Source organism: Amblyraja radiata, chromosome 3, assembly GCF_010909765.2.
Source record: "Amblyraja radiata isolate CabotCenter1 chromosome 3, sAmbRad1.1.pri, whole genome shotgun sequence".
Taxonomy (NCBI): domain Eukaryota; kingdom Metazoa; phylum Chordata; class Chondrichthyes; order Rajiformes; family Rajidae; genus Amblyraja; species Amblyraja radiata.
The window spans coordinates 103000528-103020583 of NC_045958.1; the positions used below are offsets into that span (position 1 = coordinate 103000528).

The 20056-nt window shown below is 47.7% G+C and overlaps 1 protein-coding gene across 1 annotated transcript; it reads left to right on the top strand.

Annotated features, from left to right (window-relative positions):
- The first annotated feature begins 4697 nt into the window (after positions 1-4697).
- LOC116970708 lies at positions 4698-17479 on the top strand. Its single transcript, XM_033017205.1, has 5 exons — positions 4698-4797; positions 6085-6471; positions 12168-12542; positions 14786-14885; positions 17279-17479. The coding sequence occupies exons 1-5, from the start codon at positions 4737-4739 to the stop codon at positions 17292-17294; spliced, it is 939 nt and encodes a 312-aa protein (XP_032873096.1). The 5' UTR covers positions 4698-4736; the 3' UTR covers positions 17295-17479.
- The last annotated feature ends 2577 nt before the right edge of the window (positions 17480-20056 follow it).

Consider the following 20056-nt stretch of genomic DNA (forward strand, 5'->3'; position numbering starts at 1 on the left):
TGCAGGACAAGCTCGTCACGGACCAGGAAGTAGGGCACGGCACCGGCCGACAAGGATGAACGTCGGTCTGGCCAGCCCTGCCGGATGACGCCGGCAAGCTGCTGCAGGGCAGGATACTTGGCAGTGTGCTTGACCAGGGACTACATCTGCTGTGAAGGCACAATGTTAACGTTAAGCACCATCAGGTCAGACGATTCGTATGGGTGGCGATCAGTGGACGATAGTGGCGCGCGGGACAGCGTGTCGGCCACGAACATGTCCTTGCCCTTGCGATACACAATTTTAAAAGTGAAGCGCTGGAGCTGCAGCATCATGCGCTGCAGCCGGGAAGAGGCAACGTGGATTGGCTTGTTTAGGATGGTGACCAACGGCTGGTGGTCGGTCTCGATCGTGAAGTTGTTGCCCAGAATGTAGTCCTTGAACTTGGAGCAAGCAAATACCACGGCAAGCAGTTCCTTCTCAATCTGAGCGTAGCGCTGCTCGGCAGGGGCCATGGTGCGGGACGCATAGGAAACGGGCAGCTGCAGGCCATCGTGGAGCTGCAGGCAGGCGGCACCCAGACCGAATTTGGAAGCGTCGCAGGTGAGAACGATGGGGCGCTGTAGATCGAATAATTTGAGAGTGGGGGTACTGACTAGTCTAGACTTCAGGACGTCAAAAGCTTGTTGGTGATGCGGGAACCAGGCCCAGGCAGTGTCCTTCTTGATGAGCTCCCTCGGGGGCGCACTCAGCTCGCTGAGGTCGGGGATGAATTTCCCCAGGTAATTGACCATGCCCAGGAAACGCTGCAGGCTGGGCACATCGGTGGGTGAGGACATCCCGGAGACAGCAGCCGTTTATTGCGGGTCAGGCTTCAGCCCCGAGGCAGTAAAAATGTGGCCCACGTTAGTGACCTCCGGGACGCGGAAACGGCACTTCTTTGGGTTGAGCTTGAGGTTGATTTCACGGGCCCGGTCCAGGACTTGACGGAGGTAGAGGTCGTGCTCAGCCACGTCCTTGCCGTAGACCAGAATGCCGTCAACGATGATAGCACACGGCAGACCGGCAAACAGCTGCTCCATGGTTCGCTGGAATACCTCGCTGGCAGAGTTAATCCCGAATGGCATGCGGAGGAATCTGAACCTTCCGAAAGGCGTGCTGATGGTAGTCAGGTAGGAGGATCGCTCGTCCAGCGGTATCTGCCAGAAAGAGCTCTTGGCATCGAGGACCGAAAAAGCAGTGGCCGGACCAACCTGTGCAGCGACGTCCTCCACTGTTCGCATTGGGTAGTGCGGGCGTTTGATGGCCAGGTTCAGGTCCTTGGGGTTGATGCAAATGCGAATTTCACTTTTGACCTTTTTCGCGGCAACAACCATCGTGGAGACCCACCGGGTGGGATCGCTCACCTCTTTCAGGATGCCCATGGTGACCATGTTGAGCAGCGTAGATTCCACCTTGTCCTTCATGGCGAAGGAGACGCGGTGCGGCGGCGGATCACAGGTTCAACACTGGGGTCGACAGCAATCTTGTAGCAGCTGGGCAGCTTGCCCAGCTTATCGTCGAAACGGTCGGGGTATTCGTGCAGGGGGTCCAAGAGGGTCCGCACCTGGTGGATATCACGGTGAAAGGAGACCAAACCGAGGTCTTGGCACGCCTGGGCACCCAGCAAGGTAACGTTGTTAGAGTCTACCAGGTAGAAAGTGAGGGGCCGAGAGGCCTTCGGGATCTTGCAGTGCAGGGTTGCCTTTCCCACAGGAACGAGCACGCCTCCCCCGTAGCAAGCAGGCGGAGTTATCAACAGTCACTATTTCATCAGCTCTTATCTTTTTGAAAAGGCTTGTTGACATTACATTGGTTACGGCCCCCGTGTCGAGCTTTGCGGAGAAGGTCGGACCATTGACAGTAACCCGAACCGAAGGGTCCGTTATCAAGGCATGTGCATCCAAGAGTGAAAAAATGCTGGTCTCCCCCTGGGATGAACTGGTATCAGACAAAGGGAGTTCGTCAGGCTGGTACTGGGAACCAGGCTCGCTATCAGCTTGAGCAAGGTTGTTTAACATTCTCCGAGGAGCGGGGACTGGTTTCCCACGGGAGCGGCAAGCTGCAGAAAAATGGTTTAACTTCCTGCAAAAATTACATGTTTTGCCCAAGGCAGGGCACACATTAAACTGATGGGAAGCAAAATTGCAGTTGGGGCAACGTCGTGGGCTGCCGCCCCCGGGTGCATGGGAACCCTGTTGCCGTGGCGGGCCAGCGTTCCGCCGGCGGCCAGCACTGGCAAAGTTAATGTCATGATCAGCAGGCGACAGTGCCGAGGCGACAGCCTCAGCCATGCGGGAGGCGTGCAGAGCCTCGTCCAGAGACAGGTCGGGCTTCCGCAGAAGTGCAGCCCTTAGCTTTACATCTAGAAGGCCATATACTAGGATGTCCCGGGTCACTTGATCGGGGGTCAGAGCGTGCAGGCGACAACGCCTGGCCATGTGTCGCAACGCGGCTATATAGTTGTCGATTGACTCTCCAGAGATCTGACGCCGGCTGAACATTTTAAAACGCTCTAAAATGCAGTTGGTGGGGATGTCGCACATCGCGGTAAACTTAGCCATAAGACATACCGGGTCACGAGCATCTTCACCTGCACCATATACAAACGACTCAGATCGTTCCAGGGCATCGGGACCAGCCAGGTTGAGGAGCAGAGAAGCCCGCATTTCAGCGGTGGCAGCAGGATGGGCGATCGTCACGTAGTGCTGGAAATCGCGTCTAAAGGCACCCCACCAATGGGCAATGTCCGAGTCGAAGACAAGCACATCGGGCTTGCGGCAAGAGATAGCCATGGCACGGGAGATAGAACAAGGGATAGGGAACTGGGTTAAAAGTAAATAAAACCCGACAAACAGGAGGCGCGGAGGTACGATTGTGACACCATGTAAAGAGTTGTCATAAACATACTGTGTCTTTACTATATATTTTTTTTTTTTTTTTTTTTTTTTAATATTCAAGGTAAACTTTATTCAAAATAAAGAATACATACTACACAAGAACTGTGCAACAATTCTTCCGACATTGTCGGAGGCTTTACGTACATTCATTGGTGTTGTATCATAGTGTTCCCAACAATATCATTATACCTGGCACCCTTGCCAATCATGTGGTCCCTTGGGGTGATTACCCTTTGTAAAGAGGAGTCATAAACACACTGTGTCTTTACTACTATTTATTGGTAATACACAAACGTTGCTGCCCTAGCTGTACGTGGTCTGTCACAGGAGCTAGAGAGAGATCAATGGGTGGGGAGGTTGCAATTATACTTCTGATAAGGGGAGTGGTTAGTAGTGGTGAGGTCACTATATTAAAGGTACATGCAGATGTCATCTACAGGGATAGAGTCCTTATAGGAAGCAGAGTGGGAAGAAGTGTAGTCCAGGTAGCTATGGGAGTCAGTAGGTTTGCAGTAGGCACTGACTCCCATAGTACTGGCTGTTTTGTACTGACTCATTAGTACTGTTATTCTTATAACGTTGACAGCGCAACTTTCTGCACAACGACCTCCTATAATCAGCAACGTGATAGTGTGGTGTTGGCGGCTGAGAGAAAAAAACCGGTTCGACTGGGATGTCTCAAGTATTTGAATCACTTTCCAATGAACTCAGAGTTTAACCATCAATTGAAGTTCAGTTACTTCTAATCCAATGAATTAATGATACTTTATTGTCACAAGAACCTTGTTGAGGTACAGTGAAATTCTTTGTTTTTGCATACGAGACACAGAGTGCGCAATGGTCGCCACCTATCTGGCGCCGATAAAGTTACATAAGTACTCACTGCAGCCCCGATTATCGCTGTTTCTTCTCACAGCACCCACCCCCGCCGGAACCCTCTTTGTGCTCGGCGCCCGGCCGAGTCCATCTTTGTTGTTGACGGGCCCTCCCTTCAGCAATATATGTACTCATGAATCTGACCTTGAATTTAATTGCTGCAAGTTAACAATTTCAACAGTACCTGACCTTTTTTCACAACATCGCAACAACTCAAGAAAATGGGAACGGAAGACAAGTTCCACCGTCCAGCGTGTTATGTAAAATGAGTACATTTGTTATTTTATGTGTAGTGCTCCCCGCGGGAAGTTTGGTGCAGAAGTTTATTCACCACACTTCCTTTCCCCTGTTTCCTGTTATTTAATCACCAGGCCTATTCTATTCTGTAGAGGCGTAGGCGTCCCTTACGACCCTTCTCTTATTTACCTGTATATAGCCACAGCAAAAAAAGTGCACTTTATTTTAATATTACACGTAACCGTCCCCTGAAAAGCAACGTCCCCCTTTCGTATCAGCTTACCAGTCGTTCTCCACTGAGTCCTAAAATAGTACTTGAATTTACGGAAAGCAATATTCATACCTCTGGTGTGTAAGATGCCCAAGCTAAATATGAGGTGCTGTTTCTCCAATCTGCGTTTGGTATCACTATGACAGTGGAAAGGGGGGGGGGGGGGGCGCAGAAAGGTCAGTGTGGGAATGGGAGGAATTAAATTGTTCAGCAACAGTGAGATCAGGTAGGCCAAGGCAGACTGTGAAGGTATGCAGCAAAATTATCCCCCCGTCTGTGCTTGGTCAGTGTGAAATCACTGACCGCCAGCCGATAGTTTCAACATTTCCCGAGGGTTTACGGGAAATATAGAGGAAGTTTAAGCTACTTCTGTATTTCAGTGCCAGCACGTAAACAGCAGTCGGTGAGGTGGACACCACACTGAAGTGTTTGCGATGCCCTCTCTCCGGGTCTGTCTTTGCTCGGCCCTGCTCTCGGTGTCAGTCCTGGGTTACAGTAGGTGATTTTCCTTCTTTGTCTCATCCCATACTGCCAGTCCTCCAGGTGTCTGTACTTTAGCTCCCGCCGAAGTCAGTCGGCGGTAGGTAATATACTGGTCTTGACCGTCACTGAGTGCCCCTGCCAGGGAGGGGATGAGGTCTTGATGATCCACTGCACTCCTTCCGTGCGGGTCAAACGGCGAAAGAGTAGGTGGATACAATTGCACACGGACCAATCCTTTCTAAACCAGAGTGGCACACTTGACAGGTAAGCGGGTGGAATGTTGTTCGATGCAAGCGAAAATGGGGAGATGGAATTAAAAGCAGTAGAAATCACGGTCTTATTTAATAGCGTAGCAAGTGGAGATTGCCAGGAGACCCGATTGGGGGATGCAAAATTGCAAAGGGTGTAAAACAGAGTGAGGATGTTCCCATCAGTGAAGGGAACAAGAAACTGTTACAGATAGAATACGATTGGTCAAGCCGGTTGGAAGAAACAATGTTCCTCACTGGTCTGCAACATAGGGCCGGATGGAAATGGGGTTGGGTGAGGAAAGGGTGTGTGATAAAAAATGGAGCATTTTAAGGGAATGAGGAATGCCTCAGAAAGGAAGGCATTTGCGGGTCTATTGGTTCAGGTGACTAGGTATGATAATATTGCTATTTTACAGAGGAAGGGCCCGAATGTCGCATGTTCCTGCTGTAACTATACTGTCACACGGACTGAGTTCCAGAAACGCTTCTGTACCAAAGCAGAGTTACACAATGTTCAAATATCGCTGCTCCTCCAGAAAAAAATACAATGGTATTTAGATAGACGACCGACCCAAGATTCAGACATGAATTATAGACAGCCCATCCCCTGCCCCAGAATTGGATCCCAGTCGCTTTCTGCAGGCTATTCTTTACTGTTGGAAACCGCACCCCGCCCCCTCCCCCCCGCCCTCCCATCCTCGCCCCCACTCGCCCCTCCCACCCCCATCCGCGAATACCACACCTCCACCGCCTCACCTCCACCACCCCCCCCACCCCCATCTGCAAATACCACTCCCCCCCCCCCACCCCCAATATCTCCCGGTCTGGAACCCACTCTGTTACTGTAGAAGTGAGGCACACGGACATCTAATGGTAGCACTTGTGACTACACACCAGGCAGTGTAGCTCTGAAACTGCAGATCTGTTCACTTGTTGTTCTAACATTGGCTCATATCTCTCTCTGCCTTCACCCTCCCACCCCCCCCCTCCCCTTCGCCCTCTCTCTCTCTCTCTCTCTCTTTCTCTCTCTTTCTCTCTCTCTCTGTAGATTTTTCGTCCAATGGTTGGACAATATCCGGTGCTGATGAGCTGTCTGCCATGGAAGGGGCCACCGCTGTGTTGCCGTGTACATTCACGCACCCACCCACTGATCACATCCTCACCGGCTCCGTGCTGTGGCACAAGAGAAAATCCGGGGTTGAGAGCGTTGTTTTTAACTGTACATATCCCGGTCCCGGCCGCTCCCGGTGCGATGAAGTGACACAGGAGGCCGGAGGGAGCCGGTGCAGTTTCGCAGGGCACCTCAGACAGAGGGATGTATCGATAATGGTGGGGCGACTGCGCCGGGAGGACGATGGTGCTAGGTTTCGGTGCCAAGTGGACCTCAATATTGGACCCTTTCACACTGTGGTCCCAACACGCCTGACTGTGATATGTGAGAAACAATGCTTAAATGCTGTAGCTGTGCCCAGATCGCACGGGTCAAACGCTTCCCTGGCACGCTGATGATCAATAAATGTTGATCAAGCACGTATCGGTATGAGGCGCCGGGTTTCCGCTCTTACTCCCTTTCCAGTGAATCCCGCTGCACAATGTTCAACTACAAATTATCCTACAAACCTCTACGTCGTTGGAGTGTAGGAGGTAACAGGAGCACCCGGGGAAACCCAACGCGTTCACGGGATAATTAAAAAAACCCATACAGACAGCACCCCTAGTCAGGACCGAACCCGGGTCCCTGGCGCTGTGATGCAACAACTCTACCGCTGCCACCCTTAAAGAATGGATGTTATAGACATTACAGAAAAGTGACTACGGTAGGGACAGAACTAGCAGCTCGACGCTCCATGAAACAGGCGCTAATGGTTGGATAGAGAGGGAGGGAAGAGAGGAGGAGGGAAATCTATTTTTGATAGCAGAGAAAACATTGCAATGGTCTTGGATATCTCTATTCAGCGATGGTCCAATGGGGCCTCATGGCTGGAGCTGAGAAACAAGAAGCTGCTCACTTAAGAAACATAGAAAGGAACATAGCCATACGGCCCTTCAAGCCAGCACTGCCATTCAATATGATCATGGCTGATCATCCAAAATCAGTATCCCGTTCCTGCTTTTTTCCCCACATCCCTTGATTCCGTTAGCCCTAAGAGCAAAATCTAACCTTCTCCTGAAAACCTCCAGTGCATTGGCCTCCACTGCCTTCTGTGGCAGAGTATTCTACAGATTAACAACTCTCTGGGTGAAAACGTTTTTCCTCATTTCAGTCCTAAATAGCGTAAGCGTTAATCTTAAACTGTGGCCCCTTGGTTCTGGACTCCCCCAACATCGGGAACATTTTTTCCTGCATCTAGCCTGTCCAATCCCGTAAGAATTTGTTTTAACGTTTCTATAAGATCCTCTCTCAACATCTCTCAACCTAATTTTCAGGGAATACAAGCCCAATCGACCCATTCTTTCCTCATATATCCGTACCGCCATCCCGGGAATTATCCTGGTGAACCTGTACAGCACTTCTTCAATAGCAAGAATGTCCTTCCTCAATTTAGGAGGCCAAAACTGCACACAATACTCCAGGTGTGGCCTCACTAGGGCCCTGTACAACTACAGTAGGACATCCATGCTCCTAAACTCAAATCCTCTCCCAATGAAGGCCAACGTGCCATTAGCTTTTTTCACTCCCTGCTGTACAAGCACACCCAGGTCTCGTTGCACCTAACGTTTTCCTAATCTGACACCATTCAATCTGCCTTCTTGGTGTTGCTACCAAAGTGGATAACCTCACCTTTGTCTACATTTTACTGCATCTGCCATGCATCTGCCAACTCACCCATCATATTCAAGTCTCATAGCATCCTCCCCGCTGCTCACTCTGCCACTCAGCTTTGTGTCATCCGCAAACTTGGAGATGTTACATAAATTTCTTCATCTAAATCGTTAATATATATTGTAAATAACTGGAGTCCCAGCACTGAGCCTTGCGGCAACCCACTAGTCACTGCCTGCCATTCTGAAAAGGACCACTTAATATCTACTCTTTGCTTCCTGTCTACCAACCAGTTCTCTATCCATGTCAATACCCGTCCTCCAATACGTACTCTAATTTTGCACTAATACCTTGTGTGGGACCTTGTCAAAGGCTTTTTGAAATTCCAGATACACCACAACCACTGGTTCTCCCTTATCTATTATACGTATTACATCCTCAAATAAATCCAAAAAATACGTCAAGCATGATTTCCCCTTCATAAATGCATGCTGACTTTGACCGATCCTGTCACTACTTTCCAAATGCACTGCAATAACATCTTTAATAATCAACTCAAGCACTTCTCTGATCACATCCTCACCGGCGTGCGACAAAGGCAAAACCGTTATAATGGGTGACTTCAATCTACATATAGATTGGGTGAATCAAATTGGCAGGGGTGCTGAGGAAGAGGGTTTTTTGGAATGTATGCGGGATAGTTATCTAAATCAACATGTAGAGGAACCAACGAGAGAGCAGGCTATTTTAGACTGGGTATTGAGTAATGAGGAAGGGTTAGTTAGCAGTCTTGTTGTACGTGCCCCCTTGGGCAAGAGTGACCATAATATGGTTGCGTTCTTTATTAGGATGGAGAGTGACATTGTTAATTCAGAAACAATGGTTCTGAACTTAAAGAAATGTAACTTTGAGGGTATGAGACGTGAATTGGCCAAGATTGACTGGCAATTAATTCTAAAAGGGTTGACGGTGGATATGCAATGGAAGACATTTAAAGACTGCATGGATGAACTACAAAAATTGTTCATCCCAGTTTGGCAAAAGAATAAATCAGGGAAGGTAGTGCATCCGTGAATAACAAGGGAAATCAGGGATAGTATCAAAGCGAAGGATGATGCGTACAAATTAGCCAGAAAAAGCAGCATACCGGAGGACTGGGAGAAATTCAGAGACCAGCAGAGGAGGACAAAGGGCTTAATTAGGAAAGGAAAAATAGATTATGAAAGAAAACTGGCAGGGAACATAAAAACTGACTGCAAAAGTTTTTATAGATATGTGAAAAGAAAGAGATTAGTTAAAACAAATGTAGGTCCCTTGCAGTCAGAAACGGATGAGTTGATCATGGGGAACAAGGATATGGCGGACCAATTGAATAACTACTTTGGTTCCGTCTTCACTAAGGAAGACATAAATAATCTGCCGGAAATAGCAGGGGACCGCGGGTCAAAGGAGTTGGAGGAATTGAGTGAAATCCAGGTTAGCCGGGAAGTGGTGTTGGGTAAATTAAATGGATTAAAGGCCGATAAATCCCCAGGGCCAGATAGGCTGCATCCCAGAGTACTTATGGAAGTAGCTCCAGAAATAGTGGATGCATTAGTAATAATCTTTCAAAACTCTTTAGATTCTGGAGTAGTTCCTGAGGATTGGCGGGTAGCAAACGTAACTCCACTTTTTAAGAAGGGAGGGAGAGAGAAAACGGGGAATTACAGACCAGTTAGTCTAACATCGGTAGTGGGGAAACTGCTAGAGTCAGTTATTAAAGATGGGATAGCAGCACATTTTGAAAGTGGTGAAATCATTGGACAAAGTCAGCATGGATTTACAAAAGGTAAATCATGTCTGACGAATCTTATAGAATTTTTCGAGGATGTAACTAGTAGCGTGGATAGGGGAGAACCAGTGGATGTGGTGTATCTGGACTTCCAGAAGGCTTTCGACAAGGTCCCACATAAGAGATTAGTTTACAAACTTAAAGCACACGGCATTGGGGGTTCAGTATTGATGTGGATAGAGAACTGGCTGGCAAACAGGAAGCAAAGAGTATGAGTAAACGGGTCCTTTTCACAATGGCAGGCAGTGACTAGTGGGGTACCGCAAGGCTCAGTGCTGGGACCCCAGCTATTTACAATATATATTAATGATCTGGATGAGGGAATTGAAGGCAATATCTCCAAGTTTGCGGATGACACTAAGCTGGGGGGCAGTGTTAGCTGTGAGGAGGATGTTAGGAGACTGCAAGGTGACTTGGATAGGCTGGGTGAGTGGGCAAATGTTTGGCAGATGCAGTATAATGTGGATAAATGTGAGGTTATCCATTTTGGTGGCAAAAACGGGAAAGCAGACTATTATCTAAATGGTGGCCGACTAGGAAAAGGGGAGATGCAGCGAGACCTGGGTGTCATGGTACACCAGTCATTGAAAGTGGGCATGCAGGTGCAGCAGGCAGTGAAGAAAGCGAATGGTATGTTAGCTTTCATAGCAAAAGGATTTGAGTATAGGAGCAGGGAGGTTCTACTGCAGTTGTACAGGGTCTTGGTGAGACCACACCTGGAGTATTGCGTACAGTTTTGGTCTCCAAATCTGAGGAAGGACATTATTGCCATAGAGGGAGTGCAGAGAAGGTTCACCAGACTGATTTCTGGGATGTCAGGACTGTCTTATGAAGAAAGACTGGATAGACTTGGTTTATACTCTCTAGAATTTAGGAGATTGAGAGGGGATCTTATAGAAACTTACAAAATTCTTAAGGGGTTGGACAGGCTAGATGCAGGAAGATTGCTCCCGATGTTGGGGAAGTCCAGGACAAGGGGTCACAGCTTAAGGATAAGGGGGAAATCCTTTAAAACCGAGATGAGAAGAACTTTTTTCACACAGAGAGTGGTGAATCTCTGGAACTCCCTGCCACAGAGGGTAGTCGAGGCCAGTTCATTGGCTATATTTAAGAGGGAGTTAGATGTGGCCCTTGTGGCTAAGGGGATCAGAGGGTATGGAGAGAAGGCAGGTACGGGATACTGAGTTGGATGATCAGCCATGATCATATTGAATGGCGGTGCAGGCTCGAAGGGCCGAATGGCCTACTCCTGCACCTAATTTCTATGTTTCTATGTTTCTATGTCTCTCCACTACCGATGTCAGGCTAACTGGTCTATAATTCCCTGTTTTATCTCTCCCTCCTTTCTTAAAAAGTGTAGTTACATTGGCTACCCTCCAGTCCACAGGAACTGATCCAGAATCGAGAGAGCATTGGAAAATGATCACAAATGCACCCACTGTTTCCAGGGCCACCTCCTTGAGTACTCTGGGATGCAAACCATCAGGCCCTGGGGAATTATCTGCCTTCAGTCATACCCGTTTACATAACACAATTCCGCGACTAATAATGGATTCCTTTCATTTCCTCCCTCCCACTAGATCATCTGCCCCTAGTATTTCTAGGAGATTGTTTGTGTCTTCCTCAGTGAAGACAGAACCAAACTACTCGTTTAACTGTTCTGCCATTTCGTTATTTCCCATTATAAATTCACCTGTCTCTGATTGTAAGGGATCTACATTTTCCTTCGTTAAGCTTTTCCTCTTCACATATGTAATGAAGCTTTTACAGTCAGTTTTTATATTCCCCGCAAGCGTTCTTTCGTGCTCTATTTCCCCCTCTTAGTTAACCAATTTGACCTCTTTCGTTGAATTCTAAATTTCTCCCAGTCCTCCGGTTTGCTGCTTCCTCTGGCCAATTTATATGCCTCTTCCTTGAAATTAACGCTATCCTTTTGTTGCCACGTTAGCCACGGTTGAGCCGACTTCCCCATTTTATTTTTACGCCAGGCTGGGATGAACAAATGTAGTTCATCAAGTGATCTTTCAATCGTTGCCATTGCAACTCCACCGTCACTCTTTAAGTACCATTTACCAGACTATCCCAGACAACTACCGTTTCATACCGCCAAAGACTCCTTTCTTTAAGTGCAAGTCCCTAGTCTGTGAATTAACCGTGTCGCTCACCATCTTAATGCACAATTCCATCATAACATGGTCACTGTTGCCCAAGGGGCATAGCACAACATGATTGCTAACTAATCCTTCATCAACTCAATACCCAGTCTAGGGTGGCCTGCCCATTAGTCGTTTTTTTCAACATATTGACTTAAAAAAACTATATTCGAGGAAATGCTCCTCCCCAGCGCTGTTACCAATTTGGTTGGCCCAATCTATATGTAACTTGTGTAGACTTTGTTGGGGTTATTCTAAGGGCACCTAAATCTGAACTGGAATTAGACGAACAAACGTGCATGGAGATGGTAGAGACTTGCTAGAATGTGAAGATAATTCATCCACAGAACGGTGATACATTCCGGTGTCTGTCCTTCCCTCAGCTTCCGGCGAGAATGTCTCAGTGGTGACTGGGACTGAGGGGGCTTCGGCTACGTTATCATGTGTGTTCCCACCGCTCAAGCACGCCCTTCTCGCGGTCACATGGATGAGGAAGGATCCTTGCCGACACATCGTCACGTTCAGACCCCAAGCTGATGGATCCTGGGCGGCGGAGAACGGAGCAACTCGGTTCGAGCTGGTCGGCAACCCAGAGCAGGGAAACGCCTCAACCAGGATAAAGCAGCTGAGGGTGGAGGACAGTCACGGCTACTTGTGTCTCGTGCCGATCAGGAAACCGGAGGCAAAATACCTATATATTTTATACACTCCGTTTATTCATCAGTACCAACGTGAGCTCCGGCTGCGGGTCACACCCGGTAAGAAACCATCGCCATATTCTGCAGTGTACAGCGAGGGGGTGGAGGGAGGAAGGGGAGCAGGAACAGAAAACCCGCCTCTCGGCTCGTAAAGTTGAAGATCAGGGACCTGGGGGCGGGATCTCGGCTGCCACACTCAGCAGCAACTACATTGACCAGGACTTGTTAAACTAACGTGTAGTCTGCTCGGCAAATTGCTATGAAATATTTCGGTCAGCCTTTGGAAACTGAACCTCATAACGAAGCATGTAATAGCAGAACACAAAACAAAGGCTAGAGGGCTTAGGTTGCAGGCGAATTAGGCTATGTTTAAATGAGTTGTGCGGGGCAAGTTGTTGAAGTGGGGAGTGGTGGGTGCATGGACCGCGCTGGCAGGGGTGGTGGTGAAAGCAGATACGTTGGTGACAGAGGCTTTTAGATAGGCACATGGATATATAGGGAATAGGATGGTATGAATCGTGCGTGCAGACAGACGAGATTAGTTTTGGTTGGCATAATATGCGGTACAGACACAGTGGGCCGAAGGGCCGGTTCATGTGTTCCAGTTTCCTATGTTCTATGTCCAGCATGGATTTATGCAAGATGTGATGAGTAGAATTGAAGAAGGCTAATTGATGTGGAGTGTTTGGATTTTCAGAAGGATCTCGGTCAAGTCCCGCATGGGAGATTGGTCAACAATCTGAAATCCGGAGTAGGGAGACGTAGGGGACCATGCGCCCGTGTTTGAAATGTGGTTCTCGGACGAGATAGCAAGTTGGGGATAAACGCATCTCTCGCAGGTTGACCAATTGTGGCCAATGGGATACCATAGCGTGCAATGCAGCGGCCCCATTTAGTCCCTACATGCATTAGTGTTTTGACTGAATGTTCAAATGACGGAGTTGCAATCTGACAGATGACAAAAGAAAAGATGAGACTCTGGGTGGGCAGGATGATGTAAAGAAGGTTCAGTGGGTGTGGGCAGGCCAAAGGTTGGGTGGGAACGCGGCAGATGGAACGCGGCAGCCATAAAAGCTTTTCACTGCACCTAGGTACACGTGATAATAAACTAAACTAAATTAAACTAATAATGAGATTAAATGTGAAGCATGCCAAATGGGTGAACAAGGCGTAAAAGCAGAGTATGTGTTAACTATGAGAAGTTGGGGCACCGTCGATGATCAGAGCGATCTTGCAGTGTATGTATGTTCCACTGAAGGCCGACGGGCCGATGTACAAGAGACCAGAACTGCTCTGGCTAGTTAATTTGTATTAAGAAATTATTTGTGTACGTCAATAAAAATGTCTTAACACTGTATAATCATATGGGGTCAGGGTGCGATTCCACCTGCAGAACTGAGGGCAGCGTTTTTCTTCTTAACGCAAATTAAGAAATCAATAAATAACACACTCCCCACTTTGGTCCACCTATCACTTGTCAGGCTTTGCCCCGCCCCGAATCTCTTCCCGCTTTCTCTCCTCAATGCAATCGTTCTGAAGGGCTCCCGACCAAAATATCTTCTGTGCATTGCTTGCACAGATGGTTCCTCACCCACCACCTCACTCCATCTCTTTGCGTTTTGCACAATAAACATATTAATGATGTCGAGGGAGTGCGGTGAAGATGCACTCGGCTCGAGTGTGTAGACCTGTGTTAGGATATGTAGGTGTAGGATATGTGTGACCCCCCCCCCCCCACCACCACCACCAGCCGGCACCAGTGGATGTGCAGCGCCAGTCACTGAGTTAATTGAAAACAGAAAAAGGGCAATTAGTAGATTTGGAAATGTAGAGTTCCTTCACTGACCTGAAGTATTAGTTCTATCTCTCTCTCCGCAGTTCCTGCTTCATCCACCTATATACGTAAACTAGTGACTGTGATGTTTACTGTGCTACTGTGAATACTGGCGTATTGCCAATGATACTGCATATTTACAATATTAACCCGTCGCTCTTGGATTTACAACCCATTTCAAGCACTTCAGTTCGCAGCCGTTTGAAATGGCACATTGTCCGTTGCCAATTAAGTTAGTACAGGGGGAACGTTACACAATCGAGTCTTAAGTCCTGTCGGCGTGAGTGCTTATGTGGTTTTTAATCTCCCTTTTCTCATTATTTCACACACGCATTACCCTCACTTCCTTCTGAATAATTCTGCTGTTTAACGACACATTATCACCACATCTATCAATGAGCCGCCTCTATTAGTACTCTCTCACTCTCTTTGCTAGAGTCTTGTTTGACCTCTCTCACCCTCTCTTCAGTCACACAGGTTGCCCCCATTGTGATCTTGTGTATTCCGCTTGGATTGAAAACCTTTGCCCTGTTAGTGATGTCTTTCATTTATTGTAGTGCCAAACTCAGGTATGTAACATTATGCATTCCTTTCTCTCTAAGTGACAGATAACCAGTTTGTGCGTTTAGTTTAGTTCCGTTTAAAATACATTGCGGAAACAGGCCTGTTGAGTGAGAGCCGACCAGCGACCCTCGTACACTACTAACACCATCCTGCATGCACTAAGGATACTTCACAATTATATCAAGCCAATTAGCCGGCAACCCTCTACGATTTTGGAGCGTGGGAGGAAACCGGACTCTGAGAAAATCCACGCTGGTCACAGGGAGAACGTACAAACTCCGTACAGAGAGGCCCCGTAGACGGTCGAGAACGGGTCTCTGACGTTGTGAGGCAGCAACTCTCCAGCGCTGCGCCACCGTGTGTTGGGCAGTGGTTCGTTCATGAGTGATAGGAGCAGTATTGGGCCATAAGGCTCATCGAATCTCCGTCATTCGGTCATGGCGCATCTATCTTTTCCTCTCAATCCCATTCTCCCGCCTTCACTTTCCACATTATAACAGTGATGCTCTTCAAAAAGGTTATTTTTGCTGTTGGTAACTTTTGTATATTTCCATGTTTAATTGCCTTCATAAATGCAAACACACAATATATGCCTGGCAAATCACTGGTTCCTCACCGGAGTAGAAGCCCAAGACACGGCTGGCTCTGCCCATTCCACCTGCAGTGAGACTCGTTGATAAGTCCTAACCACAGCCCCAGATGGGATCGAAAACGCATAATCATGAGGTCACGTGGCAGGAGTAGAATTAGGCCATTTGGCCCATCAAAGCTACTGCGCCATTCAATCATGCTGATCTATCTGTCCCTGATAACCCCATCCCCCTGCTATTTCCCCATAACCCTCAACACCCGTACTCATTGCCTTCCTCCAGTGATCACTGTCCTGGATGTTTATGTTAAGTTCTATCGTGTATTGTGTCCTTTTAAATGTATGGGTGCATGGTAACTCAAATATCACTGTACGTTAATTGGTGCATGTGACAATAAATGTGAACTTGAACTTGAACTTGAACTAATCAACAATCTATCTATTCCTGCCTTAAAACTATCCATTAACTTGGCCTCCACAGCCTTCTGTGGCAGAATTCTACAGATTCACAAGCCTATGACAAAATACATTTCTCCTCATCTCCTTCCTAAAGGAACGTTCTTTAATTCTGAGGCTATGTACTCTAGCCCTAGACTATCCCACTAAACATCCGCTCAACATCCACTCTATCCAAGCCTTTCACTATTCGGTAAGTTTCAATGAAGTCCACTATCATCCTTCTAAACTCCGGCGAGTACAGGCCCGGTGCCGTAAAACGCTTATCGTCTTGCTCCTAAAGCTAAAAGCTCGGTCATGAAAGGTCTCGACCCGAAACGTCACCTATTATTTTACCCCAGACATGCTGCCCGACCCACTGAGTTATTGCAGCATGTTTTGTCTAGCTCGCTCATGTGTTTGGGTCATGATTAAACGTCCACAGCCACCCCCTTCTCTGACATCCAGTTTAATCTGTAGAGTTGACCAATCCAAGATATTAGTAACCTAAAATAATTCAAATGAATCTAATTGTGTGATCATTGTTGACAACCATATTGCTGCTCAGATTCTCATCTCAGTCCTTCCCTGATCTCCAATACTCTGCCTTCCTTCGCTCCTTCGATTTCTAAACGAAGATCCCTCTGTCCCTCTATGCAAACCAGGACGTTCCCATTCCTTGTGTGTGTCGCACTGACACCAATAGAAACAAAATGCTACACCTTCCACCTGCAGAGATTAATATCCACCTGTCGTTCGCCCACCGATTTCAACATCTGATCAATATAATTCTGTGTATATATACACACTGAACTTTTTTTCTCCCGTTATGTACTATATTTACATATTCTGTTGTGCTGCAGCAAGTAAGAATGTTATTCTCCTATTTGGGACATATGACAATAAAACACTCGTGACTCCCTTGACCTGCGGTCAGGCGCATGCGATTACGTGTTAACCCCAAATGTTGTTGTAAATAATGACTTTAGACTGAGAGATACAGCGAGGAAACAGACCTTCGGCCCATCCAGTCCGCGTAAACCAGCGATCACCCCATACATTAGCACTGCGCGACACACGAGGGGCAATTTGCAAGTTTACATAAGCAAATTAACCCACAAACCTGCACGTCTTTCGAGTGCGGGAGGAGCAGGGAGCTCCCGGAGAAAAAAACACGCGGTACACACTCCACACAGACTGCACCACTGCAAGGCAGCACCTCTACCGCTGCGCCACTGTGCGGCCGAAGAGTCTCCGTTCAGTTGAAGTCCCGGACAAAATACCGGCAAAGATTTCTGCCGGCGGTTAACTGTGGTCATGTATATGTACCATTACCCACACTCACTTTAATAACTCATGTTCTGTCCACTGCAGAAATGGTCGAGACTGATAGATCGCAGGAGGCTGGGAGGACCGAAATTTCGAACACCGTGTACATCCAATCGGCCAACCCCCTACTGAAAGTGTCCACGGACCTACGCCGCACCTACGATCGCAATCTTTCGTTGCGTGCCATGGTATCGACTGGCAATTTCATCCGGTTCATACATTTCACAGCAGATCGCCGTATCGTTCCGTGGGAATCGCTGAAATCTCCGTTTGCTTTTTGCAAAGAATTTGCTCGCGACTCAACGGCCTGCTTTATTTGTTGCTATTGATTTCAATGGAGACGGCAGGAGGGAGTGCAGTGCGTTGCCCCGTGATAAGTGCCAGCGTCAGCGTTGCCCTGTCACCAGTGTGTACATTAGTCCATTATTCTGCATGTTTTCAGAATACGGAGATTGCTGACGGAAACAGTCATTGTCCTGTACAGACAGGGGCCCAAAGAACAGTGGCGCACATAGGGGCGGCACAGCAGCGCAGTGGTAGAATTGCTGCCTCGCAGCGCCTGAAAGCCGGATTGATCCCCACTACCGGTGTTCCCCAAGTGGAGTTTTTACTTTCCCGTGGGTTCCGGTTTCTCCGCGTGGATTCCGGGTTCTCCGATTTCCACCCCCATCCTCAGGTTTATCGGTTACGGGCCACCGGCGAGTCATACGAAGGTGTAAGGGAATTTAGGTCGCGCTATTCTTAATCTGAAGCATATAATCAATTAATTCGTTCAGATTGAAAATATATCAACATGATTAAACCACTTACCTAACATTTATTGGTTTGCTTTATTTTGAGATAGACAATAGACAATAGGTGCAGGAGTAGGCCATTCGGCCCCTCGAGCCAGCGTCGCCAATCAGTCATCATGGCTGATCATCCACGATCAGTACCCCGTTCCTGCCTTCTCCCCATATCCCTTGACTCTGCTACCTTTGAGAGCTCTGTCTAGCTCTCTCTTGAAAGCATCCAGAGAATCAGCCTCCACCGCCCTCTCAGGCAGAGAATTCCACAGTCTCACAACTCTCTGTGTGAGAAAGTTTTTCTTCCCCTCCGTTTTAAATGGCCCACCCCTTACTTTTAAACTGTGACCCCCTGGTTCTGAACTCCCCAAGCATCTGGAACGTGTTTCCTGCCTCTAGCGTGTCCAAACTCTTAATAATCATATTATTATACTTAAATGCAACTTCTGTTCTGAACTACTTAATACGACAAAGGATGTCATTGGGCCGATTGGGTTCATGCTTGCTCCCAATAGAGCTGTCCCACCGTCCACATTCGCCCACTTGTTTTCTTGCAAGCCTTGTTCGCTTTCACCGACATCAGTCGACTGGGAAATATAGCACATGGCGCAGATCGGAGATCACCCAGGAACTGTGGAGGTAATTGATGAGGGCATTGGCCTGGCGTTATCTAACAAGTAGACGAACGTCCTGAACTCTGCCTGCAGCAAGGTCAATCCCATTACTGATTGAACGCAGCCTTCATACACATTGCTGGTCGGTGAACTGAAGAAGGGAACAATGTTCTTGGATTAATGTGACGATGGGAATTGGACACAACTACGTAGCGGTAGATTCATTGCCTGACAACACCAGATATGCTGAGTTTGATACTGGCCTCGGGTGCTGTCGGTACGGAGATTGGTGTTCCCCTTGTGACCGTGTGGCTGTCTCCGGGTACTCCAGTTTCATAAAGTCCCCATTTCGTTCCTTAAACAACGTCCTTTACTTTTGAGGCTATGATTTCTAATCCTAGACACTCCCCCTTGCTCAAAAATCCTCTCCACCTCTAATCTATCCAAGCCTTTCACTATTCTGTAAATCAACGACTCCCTCCCCCCCCCCCCTCATTCTTCTAAGCTCCAGGCAGTACAGGCCCAGTGCCGACAAACGCTCATCATAGGTTAATCTTCTAATTCCTGGGATCATGCTTGTAAACCTCCTCAGTAACCTCTTCAGAGCCAGCACATCGTTCCTCAGATATGGGGCCCAAAATTAGTCACAGTAATTCAAACGCGGCCTTACCAGCGCCTTATAGAGACTAAGCATTACATCCCTGTTTCTGTATACAAGCCCTCCTGAAATAAATGCTAACATTGAGTTTGCTTTCTTTACCACCGATTCGACTTGCAGATTAACTTTTTGTGAATCCTGCAACAGCACTCCCAAGTCGCTTTGCACCTGCGATTTTTGGGTTCTTTCCCCTTTTAGAAAATAATCTACGCCTTTATTCCTACTACCAAAATGCTTGACTCCACACTTTGATACACTATATTCCATCTGCCACTTCTCCAACCGGTCCAGGGCGTACTACGGAATCCCTACTTAATCTACACCACCTGCCCTTCCACATCTTTTCGTATCATCCGCAAACTTGGCCACAAACTCTTCAATCCCCTTTGTCGGAATAATTGAATATACAACGCGAAGAGTAGCGGTCCGACTTCCGGTGGCGCCATGATGTGGTGAAGGCGCAGCATTGAGCTCCGCTCCCGCGAAATCGCATATAAATCGCGTAAAAAGCCGTTTTAAAAGTCGGGACCGATTTAAAAACACTCACGGAGGGCTGCTGGCGTCGCGGGAGTGATCCGAAAGCGTCGAAAAAATTGGAGTTTTAACGGGACCTTTAGATGATAAAAGGAAATAACTCACGCGGACCCAAGAAAGCTACGATCAGACTCCAGCTTCAAGAAGACTTGGAAGCTCTTCAATCAACAACTGGAAGCTCAGATGAAGAGCTTAATCCTCAACAAGCAGTATCTGAAATGGCTACGTATAA